This window comes from Epinephelus moara, chromosome 2 (genome assembly GCF_006386435.1).
Source record: "Epinephelus moara isolate mb chromosome 2, YSFRI_EMoa_1.0, whole genome shotgun sequence".
NCBI lineage: Eukaryota > Metazoa > Chordata > Actinopteri > Perciformes > Serranidae > Epinephelus > Epinephelus moara.
The window spans coordinates 33455523-33471830 of record NC_065507.1 but is presented as its reverse complement, the minus strand read 5'-3'; the positions used below and the strand labels follow the sequence as shown (position 1 = coordinate 33471830).

At 38.8% G+C, this 16308-nt stretch overlaps 1 protein-coding gene and 5 non-coding genes across 6 annotated transcripts in view; 3 read left to right on the top strand and 3 right to left on the bottom strand.

The window, feature by feature from the left end:
• Positions 1-72: 72 nt before the first annotated feature.
• zgc:85932 (uncharacterized protein LOC405875 homolog) overlaps positions 73-16308 on the bottom strand; it is a 28206-nt gene continuing 11970 nt past the window's right edge. Inside the window, exons 7-20 of the mRNA XM_050067996.1 lie at positions 14956-15047; positions 14461-14535; positions 13614-13774; positions 12132-12289; positions 11612-11820; positions 11187-11232; positions 7331-7405; positions 6875-6935; positions 5613-5677; positions 3948-4016; positions 3479-3557; positions 3106-3222; positions 2752-2810; positions 73-1787 (exon numbers count right to left, since the gene is read on the bottom strand). Of these exons, the coding sequence (XP_049923953.1) occupies positions 1761-1787; positions 2752-2810; positions 3106-3222; positions 3479-3557; positions 3948-4016; positions 5613-5677; positions 6875-6935; positions 7331-7405; positions 11187-11232; positions 11612-11820; positions 12132-12289; positions 13614-13774; positions 14461-14535; positions 14956-15047 (1293 nt within the window). The 3' untranslated portion in view covers positions 73-1760. The remainder of the gene's footprint in view (positions 1788-2751; positions 2811-3105; positions 3223-3478; positions 3558-3947; positions 4017-5612; positions 5678-6874; positions 6936-7330; positions 7406-11186; positions 11233-11611; positions 11821-12131; positions 12290-13613; positions 13775-14460; positions 14536-14955; positions 15048-16308) is intronic.
• trnak-uuu (transfer RNA lysine (anticodon UUU)) lies at positions 4497-4569 on the top strand. Its single transcript has one exon. It is a non-coding gene; the product is annotated as a tRNA-Lys (tRNA).
• Positions 5229-5301, bottom strand: trnak-uuu (transfer RNA lysine (anticodon UUU)). The gene has a single exon. It is a non-coding gene; the product is annotated as a tRNA-Lys (tRNA).
• trnak-uuu (transfer RNA lysine (anticodon UUU)) lies at positions 8135-8207 on the top strand. Its single transcript has one exon. It is a non-coding gene; the product is annotated as a tRNA-Lys (tRNA).
• On the top strand, positions 8965-9037 carry trnak-uuu (transfer RNA lysine (anticodon UUU)). Its single transcript has one exon. It is a non-coding gene; the product is annotated as a tRNA-Lys (tRNA).
• trnak-uuu (transfer RNA lysine (anticodon UUU)) lies at positions 10638-10710 on the bottom strand. The gene has a single exon. It is a non-coding gene; the product is annotated as a tRNA-Lys (tRNA).

Here is a 16308-nt window from a genome sequence, read left to right as displayed (position 1 = left end):
TAGTAAATCTGAAGAGAATGATGTCACTCGCCTCTCAAGTGAATTGACAGACAACAAATGTTTTTGAAGAGATACTGTGAAACTTTAATGATGTCAGTGTGGACACACAGTATTATCATCTGTCGGTTAACAAAGGCCATAACCAAGAAATCTAAAAAAAACAAACTAACAAAAAAAAAAAAACAACAACAAATGGGAAGAATTCAAACAGTGTGATAATGCAAATGGGAATTTTAGCATTTCAAAAAAATAATGAATGTAAGTAATTATTATTATTACTACGTGTAATGCACATTGTACCTTGCATGTTAATGTCTTCTTTAGATGGATTTTGCAGATGTCATGACCAATTAAAAAAACAGCTAGCGATACTGTATAAGCATCAAGTCTGAGTCTCTCAGCGTGGATGAGGTCATCCATGGATACTAGTGCAGATACATTCATCCATCACATCTGTGCAGTCAGAAAAGGTCTACATTAACTAGCCTGGATATAAAGTTCAATTTAAAATAAATACATGAATCTACTTCTTTCAAATGGTATAAAGAAGGTTTCAAATAGCATTTTCTTCTGTGTCACTGTGACTTTACCTTTTGAGTGCTATCCAACAAATTCTCAGTAATGATTACACTAGTTTTAATACTAGTAAAACTAGTTTGTCTGAGCCCCTCATGAAAAGCTTACATTTGACCTAATACACAAAATTGTGTACAAAATATTTTATTATCTAAAATTAGCTGTATGAAATTTATAAAATATCTCAGTGATTTGTAACGTGGCAGAAGCTGCAACAAGTGGCCAGTAAAAAGATGACCTGGAGCCAGCTGTACCAGCTCTTGTGTTTATATATGTATGTATATATATACATATATTCATTTTAAACTGAAGGGGAGCAGAGTGAGGCAACATCTTAAAGTTTAATTCATTAAATCATTTAGGTGACCTTTGTTAAAGTGTCAGTAACACAGCAGCAAATCTTGCTCGGACCTTTGACCCCAAATGTTTCCATGACTGAAGAGAGTTCTTGAAGATGTTTCCATTGCTACTGTTTGACTTATTACTTCACTCTGGAAGAAGTTGAACTACAGCACAGCTACCCTGGGGAGAAATTTAGTTTGGTTTACTAAAGCCACTTCGAAAAAGTAGTTTTAACTACTTGGTAAAAAATGATCAAATTGACAATGTACACGTGATACCAAATTAAAACAAAATATGGGGCCTAATACAAAGACGTCACATGCCACAAAATACCTCTCAATTGAGTTTGTTGCAACAAGTGCCTGCTTGTTCACAGGTCGTATATGAACCAAAAAAATGAATAAATAAAATACCCCAATACCCCTACTATTGATGGGGAAGTGCAAGGAAAGTCAGCAGATGTTCTGCATGATCTCATAAAGTACATCTTATTTTTTTTTCAACTCCATGTCCCTTTCAAAGCTCCATGAAAAATGTTTATAGTGTCAGTACACTTAAAAAGGCTAAAAAGTCATTTAACCACTTGAATCACTATGCTATCATGCTATCAGTTTAATTACATGTAGTTCACCACTCCACAACACTGATGATGACAACATACAAGAGGAAATAAAAACATAAGTGTTACTTTGCTAAATATTTCTATAATTGAACTGTACAGTAGCTACATCTACTTTAATACATGTGAAAAAAACAAACAAATTACAGTCATGCAAAAACAGAAATGAACCCAAAAAGACTTAACGAAGCAAATCCTGAAGAATCCATCAGAGTGGACCAGGTCAGTTGTACATGGTCATGTGGAGCCACTGGAACCAATCAGAGAACAGAAAACATTTAGTTGAAACTCACCTTTAATGATCGTTAAATGTACTGTATGTAACCTTAAACATGTATTAATAATTTCTTACTGCCAGTGGGTGAACAGGTTGTAATGTTACTGAAAACTGAGACCTTGCCTGCCTTTCTCAGTTGCCTGTGACAGCCTATGGACTGACTTCTATGTAAAGGACTTGAGTAAGGACAGATTTTCCAGAAAAAAATCGAAGTATGTGACGTGCTGCAGTTACACGGATTAGACCCCGCTGTGGACCCAGGGGCTGGGGTTTAGCACTGGCTGAATTCAATACATACAGGGCTAACTGTTAGCCTCGCATGGCTAACAGTTATTACTGTAATGTGTTTAATGACAGAGTTGAGCGTTGGTGTTGCTGTGGTTTGTTGGGACTGTTTAACAGCTCGGTGTTGGATTTTATCCACTAGCCGGGCACACATTGACCTAATCTTTCACCGGGAAGGCAGTGGCTCCACCGATGGTCCTTCAGCGCTGCATCTATGCAGTGTAAATGGCAGCTAAAGGGGAACAGACCTCGGCACAATCGTGTTGTCTTTCTCTAAAACTGTGAAAAATGTCCACACTGGCAACAGCTTGTTTGGCTCTCCTGTTAGCATGCTGCACAAGCTCCTCTTCTTCTTCTCTGCGTTTATTGTCACAGTCCATATAAGCAATTTGGCTTTGTGTTATCGCCTCTATATATGAACTATAATTTTATTTTCTGTATAATAAAGAATAATTTCCCATTATTACCCGATACTCTGTCAGCCTGATATATATTGTGCATCCCTGGTTAACAGAGAAAGAAAGAACCTGCTAAATGTAGATATGTCATTCATTTTATAAAAATAAAATAAAGAGCAAATGTATCACACCTGCTACCTTTATTTCTTTCAATTTATATTCAAAATATGTAAAGCAGAAAAAGATGTTCATACCCGTTTGTAGTCGAGAGTTATTCGTCCCATACCCGCCATGTCGTATGCTTGAAATACTTCTGCAAAACAGGATAAAGACAATGAACAATTGAGAAATATTTGAACTGTGATGGCAAATATTTTGTCCATCCTGTAGAACCAGGAGGCTAGAGTCTACTTCAGATGTCTTACATTTGTTTTAGTTCTCTAAACTGATTGGCTGACTGGCTCTGATGTAAGCCAAAACAAACGTGTGAAGTTTTTAAAATTGAAACCTGAGAGTTAGTTTTGGCACCAGATTTTGGTTTAACTCAAGCTCCTCTGTCATGAATACTGTCACAATGTGCTACCCCCCCGTGGATGTCCCTTCCTTACGGATCATGCTCTCCAGTTTCATCAGCAGGTACAGGAAGCCGGGGTAACTGATGGTCATGTCCAGCTCCGTGTATCTCAGTCCAACCAGCTGCATTACCAAATCATCCACTATAATGCCTGGAGCAGAGACACACGAGACCAACAAACCAAGGTTAGAGTAAATCACTTCTTGATCTAATTATTTAATACATCACTACATATAAGAGTAAATATAAAAGGTTACTTCCACAAGTATGACTGAACAAAGTTAAAAGGCAGAGAAGAGGTAAAGAGAGGTGGTTTGGCTCCCCCTGTTGGTCAGATAATTTTTCCTGGACCCTGAACTTTAAACGGCTGTGTGTGTGTGTGTGTGTGTGTGTGTCCTCTGTCCTACCTGCTGCGTTCAGAGCGGGGGCGACCTCTTTATACTCAAGGTGGTTTGTTTTGTTCTTGTCATACACCAGGAAGATATCCTGAGGAAAGATTGAACACAACTTACTGAATGCATGAAACACTGCATGTACTGACATAATGTCTGTGACAACAACTTATTATTCCTTTACTAAATACATAAACTCAATTATGGACCAATTTCTGCAGCAACCTGACCTGTCCTGATGAACACAAGTCACAAGTCTTATGATGAAATAAAAACAAAGTATGCTACAAAATTTGAATTATATCTGTAATGCAAATTTAGCTCAATTATTTTTGCTTCACATGACAGATTTGTGACAATCTTTTGAGCAAAATAAGATTATTTTAACCAGTATAATGAATCTAACTTATCCCTGCAACCCCCCTGAAATCTACACCTATGATGTCGCCAGTTTTATTCTTGTCACTGGTGTGTTGAATTTTACCGTCCACCTCCTGATCTTGTCCCACAGACTCTGGAACTCATCCCAGTTCAGCCGAGCGTTGCCGGTATTCTGAAGGAAACACTGAGGTCAAGGAAATGAACCGCACAAACATCAACAATCCAAATAACACGATACACTTGGTTATTAGTTTATTAGAGACACCTAGCCAAAACAAATGCACTCTATGATGATCAATTTGTGTTGGAACTGTTTAAAGTGTTGACTCAGCTTTATTTTAGAGGCTGCAGTTTGTGTGTTGATTTGTGCTGCACTTCACAGAGAGGTCTTTCTGTTATGTAGTCCTCCCTTACTCATAAAAAAGGGCTGGACAAAATAATAGTAACAACTGTTGGCTCTCTTTTGCAGAGTCACAGTAGTAACCAACATTTTAATAAGGTACGCACAGTGGTGGAAAGTACATTTACTGAAGTACTGCAGTTATGTCTATGTTTTAAAATATTGATACCATGGCGGAGGTAGATTTGAAGACTACAGGAGAGTAACAGTAACATGGTTCTTTCTTTTCACTGTAACAATAACACTGATAGGGCCTGGATAGCTCAGTCGGTAGAGCATCAGACTTTTAATCTGAGGGTCCAGGGTTCAAGTCCCTGTTCAGGTGAGAGAAGTTTTAAAGGAACAGTGTGTAAGATGTGAAGTGATTTAGTGGCATCCAATAGTGAGGACTACAGATTGCAACCAGCTGAAACTTGTCCTAGTAAGAATTCCTTCATGGTTCGTCGTTCAGGAGGGTTTTACCTGGAGCTTAACTATCCGCATAGGTGGACTGAACAATTTAACATTCAGAAATCAGTGTTTTCCTGACACTGCTTGTCACAGAGGGGCTGTGAACCACAGTGGCTGATGCAAAAACCTGAATGGTCCCATTTCGAGCCAGGGTTTGGTTTGTCCGCTGTGGCCTACTGCAGAAACATGGTGTTGCAACATGGTGGACTTTGTGGTTGAGGACTCGCTGTCAATCAAAATCAAAAGTTTCATTGTTGTCATTGTTGAGTCAACATTTGAACCTATCAACTGTGCTTCCCATCATATTCTGGGTCTTGCAGTTGGTGGAGAGAAAATGCAGTTGCATTGATCTTGTGAGGTTTTTATTGTCCACAACAGGTGGAGCACGTTGGAACCAAGTCCGACGGAAATCTGACTAACTGACGTGCATTGAGGGGGAATCACTGGTGATAGATTCTGTGCAAACACAACTCTTGTTGTTCAAGACTGCTAGCTGTTATATGATGACCACTTCAATTATTTTAAAACTAGTCTCGCCTGAACAGGGACTTGAACCCTGGACCCTCAGATTAAAAGTCTGATGCTCTACCGACTGAGCTATCCAGGCTCTGACTGATCAAGAAATCATAAGAAAGAAGAATCACAATGTACCAATCACGTGCAGTCTTTAAAAGATATTTCCCTCTGTGCACAGTATCACTATTTTTACAGCATTTTCAGCTCCAGCTTTAACATGATACTGATCTCATTATTTTTCTTCACCTGTTCTTTCATTCACTCTCATGGTTCAGTGATCTGCCTGCTAATACTGAAACTTGAATGTTTTTCAATCTACTGAGTGTGCCTGTTCAGACACAATAGGTAGATAACAGAGAGGCAGATATAGTAAACTGACATGATATTGCTTTGTAAGGATACATCCATGAGGACCACCAGGCTCTTGCAGTGCTCCAGAGCCAAGTACTTCTCACTGCCGGCCAACACTGGGCAAAACAAGTACAATCATTAGTGGACATTTTAACATGCATACATTGCATACACAAGAAGAGTGAGAAACTTTATTCAAGCATGAGGCTGAGATTGTTTTTCTAGGTTTGAATACTGTTGTTATCATGGCTGTGGTGGGGTCGGCAACTCCACTCCAATCAGTGTCATGAATTTTGATTTTGTTATGTTAATGACCCTCACATAGCCTGTTTCAGTAGAAGTGGGTGTGGGTCCCTGCGACAGACAATGAACCAAAAAATCCACAGTACATCCCCCTCCCAGTTTCTCCCACTGTCTCCACCACCTTCACAGCACAATGTTGTACTAAATTCTTCACCCTCTTGATGCCCTCCCTGTTAAAAAGCGTCTGAGAACACAACATGACTTGATGAGCAGAAATCTAGTTGTTTCTTTTATTTTGATTCCCTCTAGATGGAGACAGAGAGAGCAGAAACTATTGAGGTCGACTGGCTGACTGACTATTTAGTGTGGTGATGTATGGTAAAAATAATGATCTAATGTAAAGTTCTACATACATTTATGCACTACAGTAATCAAAACAAAATCTGGGGAGATAATTCAGTTGGTCATCATGCTCATCATTCTGTTTTATATTTCTAATATTTTATTCACTCACCTTAACATCTGTACTATTTAATGTTTTATGTAATTCTCTTCTATACTTGCATGTTTCTGTATTTATGCATCTTGTAGTTGCATTGTTGGAGGTAGCTTGAAAACAACTACTGCTACGGCTGCTCCGCTGTAATTGTTGTGCATATACGTATACTTGAAACTTGAAGGACTTGAAAAGCAGGTTTTCTATTTTTAGATTATTTTTTTGGGCTTTTGCCTTTAATGAACAGGACAGAGTGAAATGGGGTGAGAGCGAGAGCGGGGGGTGACACGCAGCAAATGGTTGCAAGCCGGAGTCGAACCTGCGACTGCTGCAGCGAGGCATCGCCTCTGAACATTTTGTAGCAGTTAGATGTTTGTGGTATAACTTGATTCCAGATAAACACCCACCAAACATGTAACCACTGGAGGCATTATTTTGTTTTGCTGTTCCTGTGAGAATCCTTCAAGGATGACAGTTAACTTGTTCCCACTATCATTAAAATTCAGTGGGAGGAAACAAGACTGAACCAGTCTATTGATCCGCCCACTAAAGCAGTAAGAGAGACGGCACTAACCTCCTCCCTGTAAGGCTTCAGTCAGCAGGTTGTGGAGGTGCACTGGTTTGCAATGGTTTTTCTGATGACACAAAGCAGGAAACAGTCACAACACAAGATATCAGGGTCAGTGCCACACACAGAGACACTCCTCTTCATACATTAGTCTACCAAGAAAGTTATCACTCTTCACGACTCAGTCTGTCTGAAATATGCAGGTCGTGCAACAAACTGACAACCACTTGTTGCTCTACTAACAGCAGTGAGCAGCGTGGTGACATGACTGCAATGGAAGGGGGAAGGGAGAGTGCAACATCTAGTGGCTAATGTTATCAGTAGCACTTTTAATTACTGTGATAGTCTGAAGAGTGTGGGAACAAATGTGTATTCCAGTGTTGAAAACATCTATGTGGCACCTTTAAAGTAGGCTTCAGTTCAAACGTGCTTGTACAGTAGCTCTGTGTAATCAAGTCTTACCTTGTTGCAGTGCTTCTTGAACAGATGTCTGATGGTTGCAAGTGAAGGAAGAGCAGCCCGGTGAGGGTATGTAAGCTGCAGGAAGAAAATACAGAGACTCAATTCCGAACTTCCACAAACAGATGCCTAATATAAAATACTTTATCCATATATTGAGCATTGCAGTTTTTTAACATGCATCTTGCAAAACTAGATTAATCCTCTGGGTGTTTTATTTTATTTATCCAACCATTAACAAAGCCCAGTGCATGCTGGAGCCTGTCACCAGGGCTTTTAACAGCTCAGCAGTTTATCACAGGGCTAACACAGGGCTAACACCCACAGACAGAAAAGCCTTCACACTAATTCACATTAAAGTCACAAATTAAACTAGTCTTTGCACTGTGTGAGGAACCTGGAGCTGCCAAGTAAACCTAAGGAGAGCGAGGTGTGTCTCCAATCCACATTATGAATACACTATTACTATCAAGTATGGAGTAGCAGTAGTGCTCATCTGTTTCCCAAGAGCATTTCTGGAGCCTCACTAAGGCCTAAAATACCTCTTTAGTCAGAACACACATTCGCTTTGTTTAACAAAGTTTAATTTCTCAGTTTTTCGCTCTGAAATCACAGATTTGAATTCTTTCCGCATACCAACTTTTTTGCTTTCTTGATACATTATCAATGTCAATTTCAGAGAACCAAGCATGTGTGAAACACTACAAGAGGTTTTTAAACATCAGTATGTTTTCAAAATATGACGTCTTCAGTTTTGAAGACAATGAGAGAATTTTTTTCTTCTTACTGTAAATGTGCTTAAGAAGAGCCTGGATAGCTCAGTCGGTAGAGCATCAGACTTTTAATCTGAGGGTCCAGGGTTCAAGTCCCTGTTCAGGCGAGACAAGTTTTAAAGAACTTGAAGTGGACAAATATGACAGGAAAATCACTTCAACACAATCACTGCATGCTGAGTAAATGTGTGTCCACTGTGATCCTGACTTGAAAGTTAGGTATAGTTAAATAAATTAGCAACCTCCTTTCCTTAAGTGGTCTGTGGATGTAAACCAGTGTCCCACAATGCAATGCAAACATGAGACAGAGGAGCCACTAACTCTGCATTCATGTGGTTTCAGAATAATCAGAAAAATAACTTCCTGAGTGTTAAAAATGATGTGAACACCCCTTCAAGTCAGAACGATGACTCTGAAATTCAGTGAAAATCCATGAGTTGCAGAGTTACACTGTATATACAGAAACATGGTGTACAAAAGTAAATGTTCGGTTGGTGGTTATAAACTTTATATGAACTTACATATTTAGCTTACGTGTAATTTTTAGTTAAAAAGGAGATTAATTAGCATTAGTCATGTAAAGAATATTTTCTTTGTTTTAGAAGGTGTACAGGTGCAGCAACAAGTCTGAGAAAAGCCAATACATCACTTTAATCACCTGCTGAATGTTTGTACTGTTTTGGATTCAAGTTCCAAACTTAAAACTCTTCCTCCTGACTTACTGATCAAAGTTAAAAGAAGCAAAATGTCTTATAAAATATTGATACCCTGGTAAAGTTTTGACAGAGGCAGAGGTTTGAAGACTGTAGGAGAGTAATTGTCTACTGTGGTTCTTTGATCTTACTGTGATAAAATATAAGAAGAGCCTGGATAGCTCAGTCGGTAGAGCATCAGACTTTTAATCTGAGGGTCCAGGGTTCAAGTCCCTGTTCAGGCAAGAAGAGTTTTAAGTCAATGGAAGCAGACAGCAAGACAGGAAAATCAATCAGTAGCTAATAGTCCTGAACAATGAGGGCCACTCAGGATCAAACACTACTGATTTATGCACAATGCATGCTAGCCGGTCAGATTTGTGTCTGAACTTGTCCCAACTCGTGGCCACAAGCTTAATGTAGCAGCAATTTCTATCCAGATTTAGTAGTCAAAGAGACTGAATACATTCATATCACACCTCTTAAACTTTACAGTCTATTGTGTATTAACATTGGACTGTTTTAATGTAGCAACACCAAGACTTGTGGTAAGTAAGATGTGAGGATTCTTAAAATGACATCTGTACAGATGTAAAGCCCTGACTATATCTGACTGATCTTTAACAAAAGCTGTTGTCTTGTGTTTCTTTCCTCTGTGTTTGACTATATATGTCATAAATTCATTTGTGTGCGTGATGGTGATAGGTCTGCTCAGCTGATTTACATACAGCAGCAAACTGATATGATGCTGATTTACATGAGAATTCCTGTAAAATGGAGGCTGAACCATGAACATAACTTGCAGATCTCCTGTGAGGCATTTCATTAGCCTACTCTGGTATAATTAAAACAACTGGAGACTGTAAACAAACTGATATACGTGTCTGATAACATTTCATCAAAGAGGAATCAGATCTAACAGGGTGTGAGTGTTTCAGTGACTTCCTGTACAGCCTGAAGGTTGCAGGAAACTGTCCAACTTGACCGGCTCTCACCGCCCCCTGCTGCTGCCGCCTGATCTCGTCCACTTTTGCAGCAAGGTGTAGTTTTTAAGATTTTTTTGTTGTTTTACTTTCCAATTTCTTCTTTGCCACCACTTCTTCTTTATCTTTTGCAACTGTGAGTTATATTTTCTTTGTGCATTGCATTATGGGACAATGGTGTACTACTATTACTCTATGTAATACTTGGACATAACATGGAACTGAGGCACAAATGGTAACTGTGGTGTAGTTCACTTATGTGACTGAGGTAAACTATGTGCTCAGTGACTGAACCTCTGCAGCAGCTAATACACATCTTTCCTGTTGTGATCAGCTCCAAGGAAACTTACAACTCATCCTGCCTGAACACGGACTTAACCCTGGACCCTCAGGTCAAAAGTCTGATGCTCTACTAATAGAGCTATCCAGGCTCTATTTGCAACTATTCACAGCAAGAGAAAGGAACCATTGTGTAGAGTTACTCCCTTAATTGTCTCCTTCACAATATCTTTTATGGAGGAAAGTCTTTTCAGCCTATTGCATCAGCAATCTCATCCTTTCAGTCACTACCCAAAGCTCATGACCATAGGTGAGGGTCAGACCCTAAGCGCATTCAAGAGCTTTGACTTCCAGCTCACCTCTTTCTGTGACTCAACAGTCTGACACATTGTCTACATCACTACTGACGCTTTCATGCTGCATTTTAACTTCACTTGTAAACAACACTGCATCTGTGTATTGTGTATAACCATGAACTGTTTGACATGTAGAAGTGTTTGAGGTACGTAACTGAAATCATATTATAGCTGATGAATGATTTTCCTGTCATTGATCACCACTTCAAGTGTCTTAAAACTAGTCTCGCCTGAACAGGGACTTGAACCCTGGACCCTCAGATTAAAAGTCTGATGCTCTACCGACTGAGCTATCCAGGCTCTGAGAACACTTATCAACAATAAGAAAGAAGAATCGCACAGTACTTTTATGCTCCTACAGTCATGTGTGAATTAATAAAAAGTTTTGAAACCATCAACAGAACATTTACTTTGATATGCCATGTTTCTGCATATATAACTCAGCAACTTGTGTACTAACATTTTTGCCAGCGTGTTTCCATGAATATTCTCAGTCAGGAACTTAATTTTTGATTATTGTGACTACACGTGAACGCAGGGTTAGTGGCTCCTCTATTTCAAGTTTGCATTGCACTGTGGGACAAAAGTTTACATCCAAAGACCACTTCAATACGAGTTGCTAACATATTTGACTATTTTACCAGCTGAACCCTGACTGAACTATCCAGGCTTTAGTGGGACTCTCTCACATCATAACTTGTCTGACTTGTAGGTTCGGCATTGATGGATTTAGTTTTAGCCCTGCCTGCTTATTCCGTAGCTGATTTAACTCCTACCTCTTTTCCTGAAGAGATGTCATGTGGCGATGGTTTGCTGGCTGGACTGGAAAAAAAACATGAAAACATATTAGAATCATAATCACAAGTCCTCACAGTTTTATCATCATGGTGTAAATGACCATGAATCACACTGTTCCTCTTTGACACTGATGACTGTACTAAAAAATTGGATAAAACTGGAGGTGTTGAATTTGCTCGGTCCAGCACATGCTGTGTGCACTTAATTCTGTCAAGTTAGACAGTTTCGTATTTTGATTTTACTCTGAATACAGCATGCCATCATAAACTTATCTCATCGGCAGATTGGAGGTCATCGTTTTGCCTCTTTACCTTTCTGCACTTGAAACACACAGTTTGACGGTGCTTGGTTGGTAATTTTTACTTTATAAACTCTCTCTGCAACAGACTGATGCTCGACTCACATGGCAGTGTTACCCGGCTCTGTCAGCACCCGCAGGAGAAATGCTCCCTGCTGATTGGCCTTGCAGGTTGAAGGGATGATGATGTAGGTGCCTGGTGGAAGGGAGCCGCGAAGGACGACCTCCCGACGTGAGGAGTATTGGGAGGTGCAGAGGACTGGTTGGAGCACACTCAAGTCCTCAGGTGACAGGTATGTTGTATTAGGATTGGCCTGGAGAGACGACACATACACTTTTAATAACACAAACTACTGAGCCACAAAATGTCACTTAATGGACCAAACTTAACTTCCTGCAACTATATTTGTTTCCCAACTGCTGCTCTAAAATATAGTGGAGTATAAATTACAAAGTACTTAGCTACTATCCACTATTGTCTCTGAGATAGTTGGATCTTGTTTGGTTTTAGTCTGCATCAGTAGGTGAGTATTTTGATCATTTATTAATAAATAACTGCCATCTTGTGTCTTACTGTGTGTGTGTGTGTGTGTGTGTGTGTGTGTGTGTGTGTGTGTGTGTGTACCGGGTATATATCCAGGGCTATGGACAGGTCAACGCCCCTGAGTCTCTGGTGTTTCTGCAACAGAGCCAAAATAAAGGAGCAGGTCTTCTGAGACTCGTCTGCGTCACTGTCCACCTCCGACAGGGTGAAGTAGAACTGAGGGTTCTGCCAGAACAAACCTGGAACCAAACACACACTCTCTATCAGTACTACATCTTACTGCGTTTTACTTTAGCCTGTAACCCTAAACCGAAGTGTGTACATAAGCAAAAACCATTTCCCTCTTTGTCTCTCTCCATGATGGCACAAATACTTAAGTGTTCATTGTTCAGGAGTTTTTTTTTACCAGGAGCCAAATTATCCGCAGGGGTCTCTTCCTCTTCAAAACAAATGGACCAAGTGATTAAAACTGAAATAAAGCAGTTTCACACCAAAACTCAGTGTTTCTCCAACACTGTTCAGCTCATCGGGCTGCTAGTCCAGCACCAGCTAATATGTGATCACCTTTTTTCTCTAATAACTCTAGATCCAGATGTTTAGGGGGGTTTTATTGAGAGATGAGTTTTGCGCAAACGTCTCTTCCTCTCAGAAACAAACAGATCCTGTGATTTAAACTGGTAAAATCACTGAATAAAGCAGTTTCACATTTAAAAAAAATGGTGTTTCTCTGATGCTGCTCATTGCAGAGGGGCTGCTAAAACGTGAATGGCCCTATGTAGAGCCAGTGTTTGTTTTTTTCCACTCTACTGTAGAAACACGACGGTGCAACATGGCCAACTCCATGGAGGAGTACTTGCTCCCTATGTAGATATAGACGGCTCATTCTAAGGTAAGGAAAACACAACAGTTCTTATTTTCAGGTGATTATAAACTAAAGAAAACATACTTATCATATTCCGTTTCTGCCAGTATATCCCCCTAAACCCTACACACTGGACCTTTACAGAATAAACATCCTGGAACATCTTTTCTATGTTGAAACTGACCTGACAGCATTCTCCATTGACAGCCTTTTACGCAGCTGCTGGGACTGCCAACAAAAACACATTTCTTTTTGGAACACCTACTGAGTGTTGCAGAGATGAAATACACTGCACTGTGGCACCACTTTGGCACTGTTTATAAAGACAGGCAGAAATAAACTTGTCTCAACTTGATGTGTTGACAGCTAATCCTGATACAGAACGGATCATTGACACTGTACAAACAGACCTCAGCAGGCAGCATGACTCCAGTATTCTTATGTTAACCCAGCAAACATTAGTTGGACAGTGACATCATGTATTTAGCCAGAAACGGTCCCTGCCCTTACACGCATCATGTGCAACAAACCATAAAGTACAGTCCCTTATTCAAATATGACAATCAAAACATCTCTACTTAAGGTTCTCCCTTCAGTAAATAATGATCACCGTTTGAGAGTTAATGGTCCAAACACAAGTTACCATACACAGAACAATAAAAAAAAACACAGGTTTGATCATGTATCATCATGTATCTTACGCCCTGAGGGAGGACCCCCTGCTGAGATGCGCGGCACCCAGTTCCCATGATGCATTGTGCAGCACCACGGCAGCACGCTGGACCCCTGATCACTGAGACCGTCAGTCAGGTGACACACCTCCATCAACTCAAAGTGCTGTCGGAAGTCTGACACCGACATCCTGATGGAGAGAGAAACTGGTGAGTTCACTTACAGGCCAGTCTGCCTGAATATACAGAGGCCCAGAGAGCTCAACACACTGCTAATAGAGAAACACAAATACTTTTTTTTATTTATTTAGGAAATCAGGACAATGCATATTAATGAACATGCACAGCAGTACACGTACATATGCCAGAGTATAGCCCGGGGCTAATTTCTATCTGGAGTGCTTTAGGCATGCTGCAAGTTTTATTTTATTCCTCCTGTAGTGCTTTGATATGCTCGTCCCATATTACAGGTTCTGAGACATTATAGCCAGCTAATGTAATGTTAGCCTGCTTCACAGTTACATGTGTGTATTTCGTCTGATTATTTGAATCGGCAGGCTAATGATAAGCTAAAAGCTGACGCCAGGTTAGGTTCGGCAGTGTGCATCAATTTTTAGTGTCCCCTGGGAAACGTTTTGATTGTGTTTTTAATTGTTTGCACAGCACATTGCACTCTCAGGGCTGCCGTACAAATATCTGGTTTAGATCAAGTTCCATTCTGCAAGACCAGTTTAAGTTTTTGAAACTGTTCACATGGTCATTTAAATTGTTGGAAAAAAATGTCTCATCAACTCCTATGTTTACTGAAGGCGGACATTAGGAGTCAGAGTCAGCAGTGATGTACGTCACAGAGGGACATTCAGACGCACAAACTCACCAGAACTCTCCGTCCTCCCGTCTGACTACACCCAGTCTTTTTTGCTCCTCGATGCTCACTGTGTTCCACTCTGGACTGCACACAGAGAGACACACAGACACATAAACAGAGAGAGAAGACTTTTATATTTTTGCCCCCTAAAAAGTGTAAAATATGTTTTTCCAAATGTTATCAGTGATTCAGGAAAACAACATAGTCTTGATTACCTTATTTAATAGTGCTTTTAATATTCATCCCTATATTTACGCACTAATTTATGTTTTCTCTGTATATATATATATATATATATATATATATATCATATATATTTGTAAGAGCACTGTAATGTTGTGCACATGGCGATACATTAACTTTAACACAAGAGAGACTGAGAGAGGAAGACATGCAAATGCACGAATAATTTAAATTTGTAAATTCTATTTATCTTCCAAGTTGACTTCTTTTATATTTTCATTCATCAGTTATAAAATAAATTGAAAACCTGTGTGTACCGACCCTTTCAAGTCACTCCAGGGCCCCTCCCACTCAGTGTCGCCCCAGGGATTTAGGATTCGGATCAGTTCCTGGGTGCCGTTTGCCGTCTTCACCTGGCAGAGGAAAGAAACAGACAGAAAGAAAAGGTTAGAGCAGTAGGAAGGACAGGCCATGATGAATGTCTTCAAATCCTCCATTTAAATCTAGGCCCTTACAATAAAATATATTTTAAGAGGTTTTAATATTCTGAGGGCCAAGATGAATCCATCCTCCGTGTTAAAGGTGAACAAATCATCTACTGACTACATCTTACAAGCTGCAATTGTTATTACTGATTCAAGTATTATGGTTTATTGCAGGTCTACGTGTAGTTTGTACAGTAGTGCTATCATACCCCATTAGGAGTCATTGATCGACAGCTGGTGGTACAATCAATGTCAAACACTGTACTGTCTTTTTATGAAATTACCTTCAAGTGTATTAAATAGTGGAAAACTATGATATAATATTTTATGTAGGCTTTATCACTGTCGTGTCAATACTTTGTCATAAAAATGCCATAAAAATGTCATAGTATAATATCTCATAAAAATGTCATAATATGCCGTAAAAATGTCACAGTATATCTCATAAAATATGTCATAATGTAATATGTCGTAAAATGTTGTAGTATAAGATCTCCTAAAAAGTCATAAAAATATGTCATAGTGTAATATCTCATAAATATGTCATAGTAAAATATCTCGTAAAAAAATCGCATAAAATGTCATAAAAATGTCACAGTAAAATATCTCATAAAATTTTTTTTGCATAAAATGTCATAAAAATGTCATAGTATAATATCTCATACAAATGTCAGAAAAATGTCAAGAAATGTTAAAGTAAAATATCCTAGTAAAGTAGTAGTAGTAATAGTAAAATGTCATAAAATTGTCTTGTAAAAAAATGTCATAAAAACGTCATAGTAAAATATCTCATAAAAATGTCATCATTTAATATCTCATTAAAAAAGTCACAAAAATGTTATAGTCTTATATATCTTAAAAGTCTCATAAAAATGTCATAAAAATGTTGTAGTAAAGTATCTTATAAAAATGTCATAAAAATGTCATAGTAAAATATCTCATAAAAATGTCATCATTTAATATCTTCATAGTAAAATATCTCATAAAAATGTCATCATTTAATATCTCATTAAAAAAGTCACAAAAATGTTATAGTCTTATATATCTTAAAAGTCTCATAAAAATGTTGTAGTAAAGTATTTCATAAAAAATGTCATAAAAATGTCTCGTAAAATATCTCATAAAAATGTCATCATAAAAAAGTCACAAAAATGTTATAGTCTAATATCTCTTGAAAGTCTCATAAAAA